At 38.7% G+C, this 19,202-nt stretch overlaps 1 protein-coding gene across 4 annotated transcripts in view; it reads right to left on the bottom strand.

Annotated features, from left to right (window-relative positions):
• The window catches only part of LOC105922321 (oxysterol-binding protein-related protein 6), a 53,197-nt gene extending 39,709 nt beyond the window's left edge, over positions 1-13,488 (bottom strand). Inside the window, exons 1-10 of one of the 4 annotated variants that reach the window (XM_036148637.1) lie at positions 13,430-13,488; positions 13,234-13,324; positions 11,729-11,933; positions 10,641-10,760; positions 9,908-9,961; positions 9,704-9,817; positions 9,362-9,529; positions 8,599-8,737; positions 8,333-8,451; positions 7,178-7,264 (exon numbers count right to left, since the gene is read on the bottom strand). In XM_036148637.1, coding sequence (XP_036004530.1) covers positions 7,178-7,264; positions 8,333-8,451; positions 8,599-8,737; positions 9,362-9,529; positions 9,704-9,817; positions 9,908-9,961; positions 10,641-10,760; positions 11,729-11,851 — 924 coding nt within the window. In that variant the 5' untranslated portion in view covers positions 11,852-11,933; positions 13,234-13,324; positions 13,430-13,488. Of the gene's footprint in view, positions 1-7,177; positions 7,265-8,332; positions 8,452-8,598; positions 8,738-9,361; positions 9,530-9,703; positions 9,818-9,907; positions 9,962-10,640; positions 10,761-11,728; positions 11,934-13,233 lie in introns of all 4 variants that reach the window. The other 3 variants (XM_036148639.1, XM_036148640.1, XM_036148638.1) reach the window with 3 other exon arrangements.
• Positions 13,489-19,202: the final 5,714 nt, after the last annotated feature.

Below are 19,202 nucleotides of genomic sequence, written 5' to 3'. Positions count from 1 at the left end.
AGATGTGGCAAGGAATCAGAAACATCATGGACTATAAGCGCAGCATCACGGACTACCAGCGCAGCAATTAGCAGCTGAGCAATGACCCGGCTCTCCCTGACACCTTAAACAGCTTCCTCGCACGCTTGGACTCTCCAAATAGCAGGGAGCCTGCACATCTTCCCAGAGGAAACTGAAAAGGTCTGGACTTTCCACTAAACTGCTAAATAACTTCTCTAGAGCTACAATAGAGAGTGCTTTATGTCTCAGCATAGGAGAGGAAAGACTTAGCACAGGTGTTGAGAAGAGTGCAGGGGATTGTGGGATACCGTCTGCACGTCCTAGACTCAATCTATGGTGAATGGATCCAAAGAAGAGCCAGATGCATCTCCACTGTTCCCACCAACCCAGGCAATGCACCGTTTGCCCCTATCCCATCAGGTAAATGCTGCAGAAGCCTCAAAGCCAAAACAGATATACTTAGCAGACGTCTGCCTCTCACAGCTCTTGGAGAGAAGAATCTATTTCTGATGGGAGACTGCAGTCCAACGCTTTAAAATTACCCCACTGTTACTAGCCTGTCATACGTTACAATCACCCTAATGTTACGGCCTACTTGCACACCTCCATCTCAGAATATCTAAATGCACATTTTTTGTAAACAAAGCCTCAGTCACCATTGTGAGTGGCCAAAGAGAAAGTTTGCCACGGTACTATGCGGTGACAATAAAAGATTCTTGACTCTTAACCAATCTTGTCAAGTCTATCAACAGTGTGACACTTTTTACAAGTCAGGCTCAACAATATTTTCAGCCATCTAGGGTATCCATGATGTCATTTCTCACTTTAAAATAGCACCTATTGTACTGTGCTTTTTACAAAAACCTGACTGGCGATGTGATAGCAGATTGGTTGAGTCTAAGAACATTGTAAGTTGATCCCTGACCAATTTTTCAAGAACTTTGGAGAGCACACAGTACTGTTAGACTTCTAGTTAATTACAGACTGAATACCCCATTTGAGCAGAGGAAAAACATAGGCAGACTTGCATATACAGGGGATATTGTTTCCTAAAGAGAAGCTGGGCTATTTGTGAAATCTCCAGCAAATCTTCGAAAGAAAGGCTCCAGATTGTCAGGACCAGCAGATTTACAGATTTACTGCTGTGAGGTCCCAAGAACCTTAGGCTAGATTTACAATTGAAGCTCAATTCCTGCTTTTTGTTGAAATTAGATTTTTTTGGGGTGGTCATTCATACGATAATATGCTTCATTTATCATTATACACACAAGTTATAACAAAATTTTGTAAATCAGATGGAGGGTTAGCCTGAGCTGCTGCGGCTGAGCGTGCTGCCACTAATGGCCAACCTGACCAGCATGTCTTTTAGTGGTAGGGAAAACCAGAGCACCCGGAGGAAACCTACGCAGACCTAAGACTTTCTTACTGTGAGGCAAGAGCGCTAACCACTGTTCTACCGTTTTGTCTGGTGCCATTTTTCCAACCCAGACGAAATATGGTTGCCTTCACTGCGACTCCACCTCTCCCCATGTGGATGCCACCCATTTCATAATATTGCCCTTGAGCTGCTGCAGCATGGTATCAAAAAAAGAGCAGCTGCTGTCGCTGTGCAGATTAGGTGCTAAAAAGAGCCACTTTGTCTACATTTTCAGCAGAAATGAAACAATGCGGTCTGCCTCACATCCCTCCTCATTTGGCTTGTTGTTTACTGGGTGGGGGTGGTCAAGGTAGGTACTTCCTGGAGGAGGCAAGGGCTCAATTCATATACCCTTATAGAGCAAGGACTCTTTAGCCAAAGTGGAAGTGCGTCATCGTTGGCCTGATAAATAAGTGCTGTCAAATCATGACGTGCTGTCTTAATAGATCGGCAACAAAAAACAACTCCAGCTGTCATTTTATCATTTCCCATGCGATGAGAAGGAGAAGAGGAGATGGCTGCAGTTGATAAGTAATTCTCCAGGAATTGGAGAATGCTGACTCGCTGCATTAGCATTAAACTAATCTGTTGCATATGCTAACTACAGGACATACAGCATTAACATTTGACATTGTGGTTTATGTTTACGGTTATTTCTCAAACTTCAATTTTTTGCTTTACATTGTCATGTAGAGATGATGTGGACAAGGAATTTCACCTGTGAGTGAAATTAGACTTAACCGAATAGTGCAGTCAGTTAGGAAGGAAGTAGGATAAGTAGCCTGTGTGCTCCCTCCCACTGCTAGTTTTGCCTAGGAACCCCACAAAGTCCCTTACTGGCACTAAGAACCCTTAAGGTATCCCACGATCTGTGAGTGACATGACCTATCAGTAGAGCTGTGTTTAATAAGTAAATAAATAAAAATCCCAATTATGAATCAGTTCTCATTAATTCCTAACAAAAAATAAAAATTAGATTAATATAACCAAAGATCGATTTATAAAGATTTTCATGAGTCCGCAGACACTTTAACTTAGCAATGTGTTAGTCTGTTCATTAGTTCTTCTGCTGAGACCTCGGCATGACAAAAACAAAACAAAGTGCCAAGCTAGTGGTCAGAAGAACGGACGTAACATAAATCACAGGAGCCTTCACACTCCAGTCCAAGAGGTGAATTTTAATGTCATATATTTTTAATAATGCACCAGATTAATGTCCAAATTTGCTTACCGTTTTGGTTTAATAAAGTATTATTAATTGAATTTAATAGAAATTGCAGTTGTAGATATATCTGGTGTACTCATGAAAGGAGGCATCCTGAAAGCTGCCGTGCTGGATTCTTGGCGAGAGCTAGCAGCTGATCATTGATATACCCCCCAAAGAAAACAATTGTTGCCCACCATTGTCTCCAAAAACAAATTCCATACAGAATAGGATGAGCAGCAAAGTTGACCACAAATCAGTTCCATCTTACGATTCAAAGACACACACACACACTACTAGAATTACATAATAAAGTGCAGGGAAACTTAATAGAAATAGCAGCCGCTGACACAAGCTAACTGCTATCGCGGCGCTCCTCAAAAAACAACACCAAAAAAAACAACAAAAAAAAAAAAACGACAAGACAATAGACACTAATAATAATGGTTGTGGAGTCAACAGTCAAGTTAAGTAATCAAACTATTAACTGTATCAAGGAGAGACCATAATATGCATATAAGAAGGGGTGCCACTCAGACCTATTGCCAGCGGCATTACCTGCTTCACATACTACATTGCAAAACATCTTGCAATGATTTTAGCTCCGCTGATTGGTGACACTCCACGGCATATACACAACTCCCCAGACACTTTCAAAATTCTGACACTTAAAAGAGGTGACATCCAAGAAAGCAATGGTTTCACCTAGTGCCAGCCTTTACCCCTTGCATTGTTACATCAGAGGAAGTGAACATGGACAGGACTCAACTGGAACTTGATAAAAATCACTAAAAGATGGGACCAATTTAACACTTTACCAGATTTGTGACATGTTGGACCCCTTTCTCTCAACCACATATTGCAAGTACAGAGACAACTTTTACAGACAGAAACATGGGTGTGCCATGTGCTCCCCATTTGACCCATTGTGGCCAATATGTACGCGGAGAGAAGAGCACTCAGTGCTTACGAAAGAACACCACCAACTCACTGGTTTATGGGACTTTTGTATTTATTGCCCTTGTCTACCCCACACAACTGTGCTCCTCCTGCCCGTGCTCCACTCCAGTGTACCTCTTTTTGTTTTCAACAAATGCAGAAACCCCCCCCCCCCCCCCAAAAGTGTTGGTGAACACCTCCTGGGGATGGCTTTAAGCCCCAAATTCTGTTTAGCCTTACCATGTGGCATTAAAGGCATACTATGCAACATTTGTCAGTTAATGTGTTCCATACCGTTTTGGATGATTAAATGAGTAATTTCAGGTTGAACAAAGGTTTTCTCGGTCGCCCTGGTGGTCTGTAGGGGAAATACCGAACTTGCAATTGCAGGAGCCCTCGGCCCGCACCCGCAGGCTCAGAAGTCTGGTGCATCGCGAGAGCCGGTCTTGCTTTACGGCAAGAACTGCTACACACCCCAAGTGAAAGGCATGCTCGTTGCTAGCGCAGTGGCGATATTTGTGCAGTTATCATGGCGGAACCAGCGAGAAAACAGCGAAAGCTTATGTCGGAGCAGGCAAGAAAGAGGAAAAGGGCTCTGGACAGAGAGAGGAGTTGTACACGGGTGAACATTGGGCTAGTTTTTCCGAATGGCGAGAGCTAAAAGAAAAAGAAGGCTGCAAGGCTGACGCGGACCTCACGTTTCTGCTGATGCGATTGTAAGTAACATTGGAATGATTTCTCTCTCTCTGTGTGCATGTTCATACTTTCACTGTGTTAGTTATTGTTTGTACTGCCGTTTTTTCGACTTTTCGTTGTGTTCGCTTGTCTGCTAAGCTCAAAACAACCGCGCCTGGCTTGCAGAGAAACCAGGAGAACAGCTGAGCATCTTTACGACAGTGCACTTTTACATTCGCCCTCTGGGGGGAGCCTCGCTGGAAAAAAAATCAACCCCGGTTGCATAGTATACCTATAACTCCGAAGAAATATGTGAGAAACGGTAGAGTAAAAATGTAAAGAAATCATTATAAATAAAAACCAAAAACTAAAATATGATTAATGTAAATATAAGAATGTCTTGAATTTTGTAAAGGATAAAAAAAAATCCTTAAAAGTGTGCTCAACCTGCTGGGTTTGTTTAGATAGGAAACTTTTTGACCACTCTGTATTATTTCATTGAATTTGACTTTGTAAAGTGCCTTTAGATAACATGTTGTGAATTGGTGCTATATAAAAAAAATTAATTGAATAAAATAATCCTCCAGGTAATATCTGGATCATAGATCAGGCTGAACTACTACTGCACAATTTCTCTCTGGAGCAAGGAGCGGAGCAGGTTCCACACTTCAGCGGCTTCTGAGAGAGAAGGTTAGTAAAGGCCAACAGCCTTCACTAACAGCCAAAAGCCCCAGATGCCCCACACTGCTAGTGCCTTGGCTTTGCCCCATGCTTCCTCTCTCGAGCCGTCTCTCACAGAAGGCTGCAGTCGCAGCAGTGGCTGTGCTGCCCTCTACCACACACACACACACAAGACGTAAAGAACATTTTGAACCACACGGTCTTCATAGACAAACGTCACAGCTTTCAGTGTGGTGAATCCACCGTTTCCCTCTCCATAGTACTGACTTGCTAAATCATGGTAATTTTTTTTTAATCACCCTTGCTCCATTGTCAGGTGGCTGGCTGGCCACACCCATGGCCAATCAGCAGTGGCTGGCTGGCCACACCCATGACCTATCACTGACTAGCAGTCTACTTTTACATGAGCAGACTGCTACTCTACTCGACAACCACCATAATAACTTCTGAGAAGGGTCAGAAAAAATTAGCTGGGTTGGGTAGGGGAAAAATACTTTCAAAAAACTTAAAGTGTGGAGTTGAGTGCAGCACAGCGGAATCTGTGAAAAAGTCCCGTTACATATGTGGATGTCAAAATCCAGTCTAAAAAGGTTGAGGCATTCAACCATGTCGACTCAGTTAACAGCACCATTAAGTTTACTAAAGAGGATGCCAAGAACATCTTGCCCTTTCTGTACTGTGCCTTCCGCATTGGAGCAGATGGTAGTCTCAAAATGGAGGTTTGCCAGACGCCTAACCACATAGATCAAAATCTGCATTTTGATTTAAATCACCCACTTTAACACAAACTCTCTTATCAGAACTCGGAGTTACCGGGCAGACAACATTCCCTCTGTTACAGAGCAGCACAATAAGAACACAAGCATGTCAGCAAGTTACTTTAGGCATGTAGTTATCCTAACTGGCCATTTGTTAAGTCAGCCAAAAAAAACAACAAGTTTAATAAAAACAACACTGCATCTACACAAAAGAGAAAATTTAAAAAATAATTGTCATTCCATATGCATCAGGAGTTGCTGAGAAACCCAGAAGAATTTTCTCAAAATATAACATACTGGTAAATTTCAAACCTAATAACACCCTCAGTCAAAAACTGGTTAATCCCAAAGACAGTACACCCAAACTAAAACTGTGTGGTGTAGTGTATGTGATCAAATGAAGCAAGGACTGCGCAGATTCCTACATCAGAGGAACTGAAAAACTACATTAACTTTTGGCACAGCACAGCAAAGCCATCAGCTCAGGGCAAGATTCAACAGTTCACTTGCACCACAAGAGCAAAGGACACACTTTTGATGACAATGATGTCCAGATTTTAGATATTTGAAAGAGGGGTCAAAGAAACCATGTTTGTCAAAAGCGAAGAACCAAAATACCAAACAGAGGTTAATGATTACGCTACTAACTCCACCAGTGTATACAGCTTGGTCTTGGGACTTATTCCCAAGAGATTACATAAGCAGTGTCATCAACTCACAGCACGCAGTAGCGTCCAACAACCTAGGAGAGTGATGGGTGGGTCACTGATTTGCACACTGACTTGGAATCCACCTAGATAGGAGGATGGGCCTCCATGTGCTTGAATACATCAGCAAGCCAACAGGTTGCTCAAGTGTGAGGTACCAGAACTGGCAAAGACTCGTAGATGGGTATCAAAACATTTCTGAAAAACTGAGCGAAAGTATAGTTGCCTCCAATTTACACCTGGTTTCTGTTGCTATGACCCAGATAACTGTACAGGCATTAAGGAATCTAACCTAATCACTAAAACCAGTGATATTTTTCTCCTAAAAGGTAGCTTCCCAGGACATCTATTATGAGTTGGCCAAGAGTGGACTGTACAGAGGCCTTTACAAGTGTTTTCAGATTTATTTGACAATTGCAAACCATACCTATGAACCTTGTCTTTCCATTTCTCATCTAACATTCCTACTGAATGGCAAGACGTGAGAAAATATTTTCTACTTTTAAATTTAATTATATTAAGAGAAAAGGAAAAACTTTAGACATTGCATATTGGAAACACTAAGGTTGGCATAAATTATTTTTGTGGGAAATTGTGTCAATAAATAAAACATCCACCAAAGTTTGCTGCAAGGCTTTGACATATTCAGGCTACCTCTCTCCTTATAAAGTATGCAATTATGTGTAGAAAAAAAATGAACAAAGACATTTTAGAAAGTCAGGTCTGAAACTGTTGCATATTTTCTGAGCAATGATTCTATCTTGGAGACTACATACTTATATCTAAAAGTCCTTACCATTCCACCCATGGCTTCAACACGGGATAAAGTCCTTGAGTGACCCACCTTCCCCGACTTCTTCTTGGGTTTTTCTAGGAAGAGATTCTTGGAACAAAACAAATGGACTACAAATGATTGTCTATCTTGAAATATACCATCTGCAGAGAAAATATATGTAAAGAACATTCATAGACATTAAAGCAGATTTAGTTGAATTCACACAATCCAGAGTGGGTTTGAAACTACAGCTGGCTTTCACGTCATACAACGATATGGTAAGTAGATTGTGAAATGTAAAATACAAGTTATGTCTACATGTCAGAGCAGTGGCTCCTCCTACTGCCGCACATCTGTTGACTCTTGTTGATTCTTTTGTATAAACAAAGTTGGATGTACTTTCATGTTGTCTGGTAAAATATGGATTTGTCAGAAATCTAAAGATGTTAAGACTAAAATGTCATCTCCTACCATGAAGTATGAGTAAAATTGACATTTAACATGCAAAATAGATTTCATGGATTTCAAAAGAGAGCTACACATCAATAGTTATTCCCAGGTATTTATAGATGCCGACTGGCTCCAGAGTTTTACCTTGGATGGTTTTAATTAGGGAATGCTCTCTGAAGGAGCAGATGAATTTTTATTCAAGTGAATCTGCACTGTATCGAAAGCAGACTACAGAACTGAAATGCAAGTCTGATTGACTGAGAACAGCAATAAGTCATTGAATCATCTGCATTAAAAAAATGGTACGAGGCACTTGTTAAGTTTGCACATAGACAAATAATGTAAATTGTAAACAAGAAGCCTGAGGTCTGACTGAAAAGGGTTTAAAATGTTGTACAATTTAAAAAAAAATTCAGGTTTTTCAGTTTTATTCATGTTTTTGTCATTGATTGTATGTGATGTGATTACTGTGCAACAAAAAGCTTTCCCTCAGTCAGCTCTCAAGTTTTGCTCTCCAACAGAACATAGCATGGCTGTAGAGAGAGAGGATATGATAGGAGCGGGTCCAACATTAAATAAGTATATTTAACAATGAGAAACACTGTTATAAAAAGTGTTTCAGAATGCAGGTCAATTGGTTACTTTTTCTTAGCAAATATTAAAATAGCAAAAAGACAACACCATTACAGAAACTTTGAAAAGGACAGTCGGGATCAGTGTACATACCTGCATACTGATGCGCATCTCAAGGTCGGTATTTGTAATAGGGATACCTCCTTCAAGCCAGTGTAGTCTCTGCACGAGTTGAACCAGTTCAGTCAGTTCTGCTTGACTCCTAGCTAATTCTGGTGAACAGCAAGGAAAGTTTCAATTAATCAATTAAAAAAATGCTTGCATTCAATGAGATAGGCTTTTAATAGCCTTGACTATGTTATTATATTCACTGCTGCCAATCAAGCTTCCTGAAGATGTAAAGTACACAGCTATTTCACCGTTGGAAGTTGCATCAATGTTGTGGGTCTGTTGCAGCCAAGCCGACACCTTGTTGTTTACCCCTGAATAAGAGGAAAGAGGAGTGGTGCTTGTAACCTCTGGATGGTCTACAAATGTTGAGCTGGTGTCTTGAGGAGGCTAGACAAACAAACATGAAATCACACACCAAGAAGAAAAGCAGGCAGGTCAGAAATGGGTTACAATATTTAGGACCTTGTAATAAATTTAAACAGAAAAGAGAGAATAAAATGAATGTTTCATTAAAACCCTGGTACGTAATTGCTGTGCTTTGTTGCCACAAAAAATGTTTTGTTCAATTTTCACTTTTTAAGAACCAAAAAATAGCAAGGCTTACTTCTGTTTCACTATCAGAACAAACAAAAAGAAATCCAAAAATCAGAATGATAAATATGAACGTTTTTTCTGTAAAAGGACATTAGAATTATCAATGAGTGTGTTAAAAGTAATTCACTACCTAAACCCATGAGCCTTAAAAACACATTTTATACAGTCAATTTTATTCTAAATACAGTCTTGAAACCTGTTATAATTGAAGAAATTTAATTTAATGTATCTGTTCAATATGTAACTTTGCTGCCTCTTGGCCAGGAGTCCCTTGAAAAAGAGATTTTTAATCTCAATGTTTTTTTCCCTGGTTAAATAAAAAGGTTAAAAAAACTAGTGCAATATTAAACCGTTTCTTTCTGAAATAAGTTATATCATTTGTGTGGCAATTACCCTAAGAAATCAATTTGTACTTACAGTTGATTGGTTTTGCTGGGTCAAAGTGGCCACAACTGGTAGTGTACTCTGGCTCAAGGAAAGAGCCTGAAGAACACCACGATGGACACTCATTGCTTCATTTTTTCTATAAAGACGATGGGCGGCAAGCTTCGTCAGCCAAATGTAGAAGATGTCACTGCTCTTTGCCTAACATGTAAAAAGAAGGAAATAAAATGAGAAAATGAGGAAACTGATTAATGCAGGATGAACTTGAGAGCATCCATTTTTAACATGTAGTTTAAATATCGAGATTTTGGTAAGATGTTTTAAAGGAGCATCTTTTCAGTGTTTTCAATCTCTTAGCTAAAAAGGTTTAAATACCTTAAGATGATAAAGGTTGTCTCCAGCATCAAGGTCTATTCGTTTGGACTTCTTGTTCACAGACATAACAGCCATGCTGATGTCAAGAGAACCATGGAGTTTACCTTTCTGAACCTTAAGCACAAGGACATGTTTACCACCATACTATATCAAAAAACAAACATTTTATGGATGTTCAGTACAGTGCAAAGAGCTTTGACTCACATCCTGTTGAGTCTTTGAGTATTTGAGAATGCCTCTCTCCAACAGGAAGTACCTCTGAGTGAAAATAAGCAAATGAAAAACTGCTGAATTCAGTCATTTACTTTTCTAAGCAAAGATGTGCACAGCCAAACTGCTAAAAAATGTCTTCCCTTGTTTTGTGTTAGTGCCACTTGATTTTCTTCCAGTTATGGGATTGCGGTTAAACTACAGATAATTTTAGCTTTTCCGTCAATAATAAAAAACAACATGTGTGCAAGTTTTGACCAAAATTACAGCAAGTCAGGTTACTATGATGGGGCTGAACATGTTTGTCCAGAGGGAGACCTCAGGATAGATAAAAAGAAAAACAACCCCATGAGGGATTAAGCGGGTCAGAAAATGGATGGATTATAATTTTTTTAAAATTAATTAATTTATTTACACACACACACACACACACACACACACACACACACACACACACACACACACACACACACACACACACACACACACACACACACACACACACACACACACACACACACACACACAAAAGAAGAACAAAACGTGTCTGTGGTGTTAACTTTTATAATCTACAGTATTTTCAGAATGTCTGTTTTATTTTACCTCTCTACATGCAATTTCCCCAATTTGTATTGGCGTCCCTTTTAGATGGATATGGCTCTGCATTCTTAATTGCAATGACACCAAAGAGCTTTATACACATTTTGCTAGCTATACAAAAAGTCACCTTGTGCCAGCCCTTCAGTGGGTACTTCCTTCTTTTCATCAGGTATCCCTCACAGATTCCAGGAATACTGAGATCCAGAGAAGAACCAGGAACATCATCCATGATCTCCCAGTTACGAGACTAACACAAAAAGAAAAACCTTTTGAGAGTCAGGAAATGTAATGCATTATTAATACCAGCAGATTGTGTGCTGGCAGGTATGAATAGACTTGAGTCTAAAGAAAATTTACAGAGCCCTTTTGAACCATGTCTTGCGGAGCCCTTTTACTACAATATTGATCAGGTGACTGTAAATGTCAGTACATGCAAGATAAAGATGTTTGTTATTTTTAAATACAATTTGCAGTTATGGGAAAAACAAAGAATATGCTTCCTAGTTCCATTGGATTGCAGGGGTGAGTAGCTAGCATGGTACTGATAATCAAATGCACTGCTCTTCCCCACCAAGCATAATCACTTTTATAGCAGCAATTATTCCAGTTAATTGATCTGAAGTGTCTTAAAAAATTGTAAATTAAATTGTTTCCACCCACAAATCCAAGCAATTTAAATGCAATCCTATTTTCTAGTGGAATAACTTTTCCATAGACTATAAGAATGGAACCAGTATTCCCAGAGGTGTACATTATAGAAAATGTACCCCAAGCTTCTACTCGGAGAAACTGTAAAAGATCTAAACTATACATGTTGGACACCACAGGTCTAGCAGTACACTTCGAAAAAGGGTGAAAAAAGTAAAAAAAAAACCACAATTATAGCTGGTTTGCAACAACAACAAATTTCTCTAAAAGGAATGTGTCATCTGTATGAATTATTAATGCATCTGTATGAAACATTCTGAGAAGGTGTAACTTTGACAGGTGTCCTGTTAATTTCCAATGGATTTTCTTTTAAATAAAGTAGAAATTTGGAGATGAATGTCCGGGGAGAAGAAAAAGCTGCTGGTAACTGTCCCAGTGTCTTGCCTCAAATGAATGTGATCAAGTCAAATGAAGAATCAAATTTCAATAAATAATTATTTTTGAATCATTTAGAAAATTATCTATCCAAATTATCTAGTACTACAACTGCACAAAATTTTTTGTTACCTGTTTTGAGTGCTTTGACGAACCAGTGCTGTTATTCCTTGAATGGGATGGTTTAAATGTGCTGGCAGGGGATTTGTCAGGGCAGGTAATGACAGACTGGCTGCTGCTCACCTGAGGGTCCATCAGGGTAATTTGATGAGGATAAATTTGCAAAGACAGAAACTATCTTTGGAGCTAGGTGTGTTTCATGGAGAGACCTGAAGAACTGTGACCAACAAAAAGTGTTTGATAAATTTAAGATAGATACAGCTAGGAAAAAACAGGATATAAAATCTTCATACATCTGCAGTAAAAAGAATAGACTGAAAATTTTCACTGACAATCCATCCCTATTAAATGCCACAAATTTAAAAAGTATAAAGACAAATATCTTTTTTACATGTCCTGTCTGGCTGTGTAACACTAATAATTGTTTTCTTAGCACCAAAGAGAGCTCAACGGATTTACTTTCACAAGCGGAGCATTACAGCTTTTGCTGTAATCTTTCTGCAAAAAAAAAAGTTGCTTAAGATACATATAATTTTGACTGGAATTGCTAAAAAGAAAAAATAAATAGAGCCTTCGAATCAATTTAAAGTTCTTGAAAAATATTTGACTAAAAATTCCAGTCTTATGATGAGACCAGGAAATGTTTAAATTAATGTGAAACTGCTAAGGCTTTTAGTATTATTTTATTAAGGTTGGAAATGCTCTGCCTGCGAGTTTATTTTCAAATGGCAGAATGACATCTGATTACCAGCATAATTCTTATTTTGTTAAAATGTTTTATCCTTCTAAAGAAAATTAAGTCATAGAAATCATTGGTGTTTACAAATAAAACAAAAAAGCTGCTTCTAGTTATAATCTAAATCAATCTAAATTTATTTTTGTACAATACATTATCCTGGATTATTACTTGATTATCTTAAAAGTGTTCAAATAGCCCACTTTTGTAACTGATATTTTAAAATATCTTAATACTTTTTCAAAGTCATTTTTATCCATGTATATAGTAAAATTAATCTAAATAAAACTTAATTTGTTTTGTTTTGCTTATTTATCTCTACAGCAATGTACAAGATCAAAAACTACTTTTTAGTACTGTTTAACCAAACAAACTGGACTTTCTTCCTATAAACAGCTATGACTTTATTGTCACTACTCTCAGCTTAGTGACTTCAAGACCCAATGATTTTTTTTTTATGAACAGGTTGTTTTTTTTTTTCAATCTACTCACCAAAGATAACTTCATCTTTGGTGAGTAGACTGAAAAACAGACTAGTACTTGAGTTTACTAAATTACTAAACAAATCAAATAAACCAAGCAGAGTTAAGACTGGCCCTGTTGGTACAGTAGCTTCCTGTTTTCACAGGGTAAAAGTGAGAACAAAAAATATATTATGCAGATAATATACATATACAAGATTTATTTTTACGTTGATGTCAATACATTAACTTTCACAGTTTATACAAGTGATGTGCAGACAGTTCAACAAGCTAAAAATTTAATTACCAATTAAACTCACCTGTGATTTTCAAGATAATGCTCCACCACTCTAGTTCACAATGAACCCCTCTCCTAGAAGTTCTCCAAATATACTCGAGTATAAAAAAACCCTAATAAAGCAGGAATGGAATAAAAACTTTAAACAAACTATGGCAGAGTTTTAACAGTGGGGAAAACCACCCTTTTCTTCTTTGTATCACAAAGTACTACCTCACCTGAGTGAAACCCTGCTTGTCAGAGTGGTTCAGACCAACTAGCAGGTATCTGGGTGGAGCTTAATGTAAGAAAAAAACAACTCTATCTCACCAGACAGGCTGATCCACTGCTGCCTCAAGAATGACAAGCTATTAAGCAGATCTTTTATCAAATGATACACTGCAGAAACAGCTGGCTCTGCAGGTTTTAATAATCAAGCAAAACGCAATCTAAAAGAATGTTTCCCTGTTAACATTTTTAGTTCAAAATATGTCTTAACAATGTACACAATAAACAATATGGTGCATAGATATCTAGGATAAATTTGTTTAAAAAACCCACAACCTGTCCTGAACTCATGACACTATTTATTAATTGCTTATTTTACCGACTCAGCTAATTTATTAAATACCCATTTCAGTTTATATAATATCTAAATCCTGGAACTTTGTTGGATTATTTGGATTTGGATTAATTGGCCTCTGGTAATAAAGTACAAAACCTGGGTGGTATTTTTGACCGGGACGTCTTTTAAATCCCATATTATACATGTTTCTAGGGTTTGCTTTTCTTTATCTCTGGAAAATTACAAAAAAATTGAAATATTATGTCCAGGACTGATGCTGTAAAGTCAGTCCATCCATTTGTTACTTCAAGGTTGGACTATTGTGTTTCTTTACTATTAGGAAGTCCACAAAATGCAGTTCAAAGTCTTCAGCTGATCCAAAACGCTGCAGCCAGAGTTCTGGTGAAAATTAACAAGAGAGATCATATTTCTCCTATTTTAGCTTCCCTTCATTGGCTTCCTGTTAAATCAAGAATAGAATTTAAAATGCTCCTTCTCATGTATAAAGCTCTTAATAGTCAAGCTCCATCATATATCAGAGTTCTGATTGCCCCATATGTTCCTAACTTCGCCTTGGGTGGGGGGGGGGGGTTGGAGTGCCTGGGGCTCTCGTCTGCTCTTCTTTGGTATGGGGAAGGTAGCTATCCCTGGGTTGGTCCTTCTTGAGCTCCTGTGCTGTAGGAGCCCTTTCAGAAGCTTCGGGTTCTGGTTCTCCGGCATTTGCCTCAGCGCTCTGGGGGTATGGGGTGGGGAGGGGGGGGGGGGGCGTATTCCATTTATTTAGATAAATATCCAAGGGTCTAATATACAAAATGATGCACAGCTTCTGGGAAATGCTATGCAGTATGTTTTGTTGCTGGTACAATTGCTGCTCTGCGCTATCCTTTTGTGAATTTGGCTGAAAAAATATTCTGAATTCAGTACATTACTACCGCTATTAAACAAAAGATAAACATTGATAACATACTTATATTTTTGTGGGGACAGTGTGGCAGGTTGGTTTTTAATGCATCTCTCTGGTTGCCCAGAGAAAGGGTTGTTAATGATGTTGATGCTATGCTTCCCCTTCTCCAAACCTTGGGAATAAAAGAAAATTATGTTCCTATTCAAGAAGACAGTGCTTACAGTACATTATAATGTATAATTAATATTTATTAATATGTATTTTCCTGTACTGGATTGAGATCAACTACAGGAGTCACACCTTTGGGCCAAGGAAGATATCTTCCTGTGTCAGGACTCTATCCCCCATTCTCTCAATGAGGTCTGGCTGGCGCATAATTTTTGACACTTTCAGGTGGGATAGCTCTGGCATTTGGGTTCCAAGGTGCAACCCTGTTAAGAAATTAATTACAATAAATAAAATAATTTTGTTACCTTTTTTTAAGTCATCGTTGATGGAACATCCAAGAATATTTTAATAATACAACTATTTTAGACATTTATTTTTGTAACATAGATTTGCCTACCAAGCCCATGTCTTTGACGAAGTTCAGCTGCAGATATCACTGTGGCTGATACTGATGGCTTGTAAACCGGGCCGTAGCCTGGAAGCCCAGGGACAGATGTATTTTATGCTGTTTCCTTGTTTGGTGTTGACAGTGTGCAAAAGGTATCCAACACAGCAATCCTCTTCACCATTCATTTTTCAATACCATTTTTATGAGCAATAACTGAAGTACAACAAAAATATCAAGACAGTGAGCTTCAAACACCTTCAGGACCTAGTATATGAAATGTACGGAAAGGGTACCTACCCAAGTCCTTGATCCTCTGGTGGTATCACTCAAAGCGGCTGCAGTCACCAATCATAGGGTGGACCAGCATATCGATTGCTCCCCTACGCACTGGGGAGCAATGCTCCCCAGTGTGTAGTACATATAAACGTATAAATGTAATTATCAAATTATGAAATTATGAAATTATCAACTTACAACGTTGCCTTTGTGACGTTTACAGTGATAAATTCAGATAGCTGAACACAGAAATGAAGCTAAATGTGAACTCTGCTAACCTCCTCTGCCAGCTGCCGTACTAACTGCTGTACTAACTGAAAACAAACCTGAGATTTGGAATGTTAGTAAAAACTGCCCTTCAAAATAAGAGCTCCTTCAAAACAAAGGTCCATTCAGATTCATGCCTGAAAGGCAACACAACCAATGTGCCCATATTTTCCCGTTTTGCCCCCAATTTTTACAACCATAAAACTCCTGTTAAAATAAGATAGCTAGGCCATACTTTTGAGACAGGCTGCAAAGGGTGTCTTAAGCCATCTTAAGATTTGAATGCCTTGAGACAAAAAAAGATGTCTTAAGACATCTCAAGACAGTCAATGTCTTCAAGACACAAAATACTGTCTGAGAGCATCCCATTTCCTGCAATTACATGTCTTAAGACATGGGTGCATGTCTTCAGATTTTTGTCTTAAGATGTCCTAAGACGTCTTGATGTGCAAAAATGCCTTGAGACGTCTTGATTCTTCTTATTCAGACATCTGAATTAAAAAAAACGTATCTAAAATGAGCAAATGATAAAAATGTCATATACGACTCAACTTGAACCAAAAATAAAACAATTAAATGTGGTTAATTAAATATAAGGTCTCTCCCTCCAAAGACTTTTGCAGTTAATGAATTGATTTCTAGTAATCAGATTGATTTATTTGGTCCCACAGAAACCTGGCTGCAAGAGAACTATGTTAGTATAAATGAGTCAAATTTTTAAAATTTTCACATTCCCAGAACTAAAGGACAAAGAGGAGGAATGGCAACCATCTTTCAGTCTGATTTATTAATTAGTCATAGGCAAATTAATAACTACAATTCTTCTGAACATTTAACCCTCAGTTTCCCTCATCCAAACTGAAAAGCAATAAAACCTCTTCTGCATGGATCTGGTCTGCTGGTCTCTCAATGTAATTGATCAAATTTTTTTCGATGGGAAGGCCGAGTAAAGGGGACTGCTTCCTGTCCTGATGGGACACACTTTGTGGGATACACCCTAGATTCTTGGAACAGGTAGAAAATGATATGCTTTTCGATTTTGTCAATCGAGGACGTTGAAGACGTATACATGTTTGGATTCATGATGCTCATATTTCTTCTGTTTGGATTTGGAGCATACCTGATGTATCTACAATTACAGAGGATGTTGGTGGCAATTATGGCCATAATCAGGCTGCCGGATGCATTTGATGTGCTCACAAAGGCTGTGAACGAGCAGAACTGTAAACTGGATGAGCAGAGCCTCAAGCTGGATGCGATGGAACGCAGGCTGGCTGCGGTCGTTGAACTCATACATGGGATGGGATAAAATCTTGGATGTGCACGCTCGCTTCAAGGCGAAAAAGCCCAACAAATTCGGAGTATTTGATTCACCACATGGAGCCCAGCGACATAGACTTCAAGGCTGACGGAACATTTGTGCAGCTTGCGCTCAAAACAAAAAGTGTATGTTCTGTTTTGGCTTCCCACCTTATCAAAACTCCCCTGGATGTTATGGCAGAAGGGCCCAGAACTGCCCAACCCCTCCCCCCGCGGACACCTGTGGATGTGTTCAGAACTGTGGCGCCAGTTGATAAACTTTTCATCATATAAAGGAAAATGGCCTCTGGACAGCAATCATGGACAAATTGCACACACTCTCACACACACACACACAACTCATGCTCAATTCTTCATGGACTCACATGTGACACTCAAGCCTCCGATGTAACCCACTGCTGGAATATTGACTCGTCATATGTGCTGTTCTTGTTTTTTTTTTTTTTCATATCTCTAACTGATTACCTCATCCCCAGTAAGTGATGCAGTGTTGGAGGAATCACGCCCGCCGACAGGGGGGGACAAACGGGTCAGTTGTCCCGGGCCCAGGACAGAGGGGGGCCCCGAAACTGACACTCTGACTGACTATTAAAATGGTCAGTGTCAGTCAGCACACGCGCTTTTTTTAAGTCATCGTTGATGGAACATCCAAGAATATTTTAATAATACAACTATTTTAGAAATTTATTTTTGTAACATACAAAAATAAATTTTTTTGGTTAATTAAATAACAAAAACTAGGAAATGCTATGCAGTATGTTTTGTTGCTGGTACAATTGCTGCTCTGCGCTATCCTTTTGTGAATTTGGCTGAAAAAATATTCTGAATTCAGTACATTACTACCGCTATTAAACAAAAGATAAACATTGATAACATACTTATATTTTTGTGGGGACAGTGTGGCAGTGTTCCCACAAAACACTGCCACACGGCTCCTCACTAATGATATTCACTAATATCATTAGTGACCTTCACTAATGATATTAGTGAAGGTCACTAATATCATTAGTGACCTTCACCAGAGCTGTTTCAGTGCTATGATGAGTTCTGAAGCCTGACTGAAACTCCTCAATAGATAAAATTTAAACCAGCCTAATGCTTTCCCCTTAAGCCCTACAGTATGTTCAAGTCTTTGTAGGAGAATATTGTGATCAACTGTATCAAATGCAGCACTGAGATCTAACAGGACAAGTACAGACACAAGTCCATTATCTGAGGCCATGAGAATATCATTAGTGACCTTCACCAGAGCTGTTTCAGTGCTATGATGAGTTCTGAAGCCTGACTGAAACTCCTCAAGTAGGTCAATGCTTTGTAAATGTTCACAAAGTTGATTAGCAACTACTTTCTCAAGAATTTTAGATAAGAAAAGAAGATTAGATATAGGTCTGTGGTTTACTAACTCATCTTGATCAAGAGAAGGTTTCTTAAGTAAAGGTTTAATAACAGCTACTTTAAAAACCTGTGGTACATATCCATTTATTAAGGATAGATTAATCATGTCTAAAATAGTGCCACTGATCAAAGGGAATATGTCCTTAAACAACTTGGTTGGGATTGGGTCTAACATACAGGTAGAAGGTTTAGATGAAGCTAAAATTTTAGATAGCAGGGAAGCTCTACTGCTTCTAAACAGTTCAAACACTGCACAGGTTCTAAAGATTCCTCCAATGCTGCCCCATTTACTGAGGACGAGGTAATCATGTTTGGGAGGATGCCAATTATGTTATTTTTAATGGCATCAATTTTATTTATGAAGAATCCCATAAAATCGTTACTACTTAGAGCTAAGGGAATGGATGGATCAACAGAGCTGTGGCTCTGGGTAAGTTTGGCAACTGTACTAAAGAGAAATCTAGGATTATTTTTATTCTCTTCAATTAATGCTGAAAAATATGCTGCTTTAACTCTGCGAAGGGTCTTGTTATACAAAAATAGACTGTCCCCCCAGATTAAGTAGGATTCCTCTTGGTGTGTAGAGCGCCATTTTCTCTCCAATTTCCTAACATTGTGCTTCAAGGAACGCAGCTCTGAATTAAACCAGGGAGCCAACTTCCTGTGAATAATCATCTTCTTTTTCAAGGGAGCTACATTGTCTAATGCAGAATGCAATGAGGAAGTCAC

This window comes from Fundulus heteroclitus, chromosome 16 (assembly GCF_011125445.2).
Source record: "Fundulus heteroclitus isolate FHET01 chromosome 16, MU-UCD_Fhet_4.1, whole genome shotgun sequence".
Lineage (NCBI taxonomy): Eukaryota > Metazoa > Chordata > Actinopteri > Cyprinodontiformes > Fundulidae > Fundulus > Fundulus heteroclitus.
Note: the sequence above shows the minus strand (reverse complement) of the source record. Positions and strands in the feature narration are given on the sequence as shown.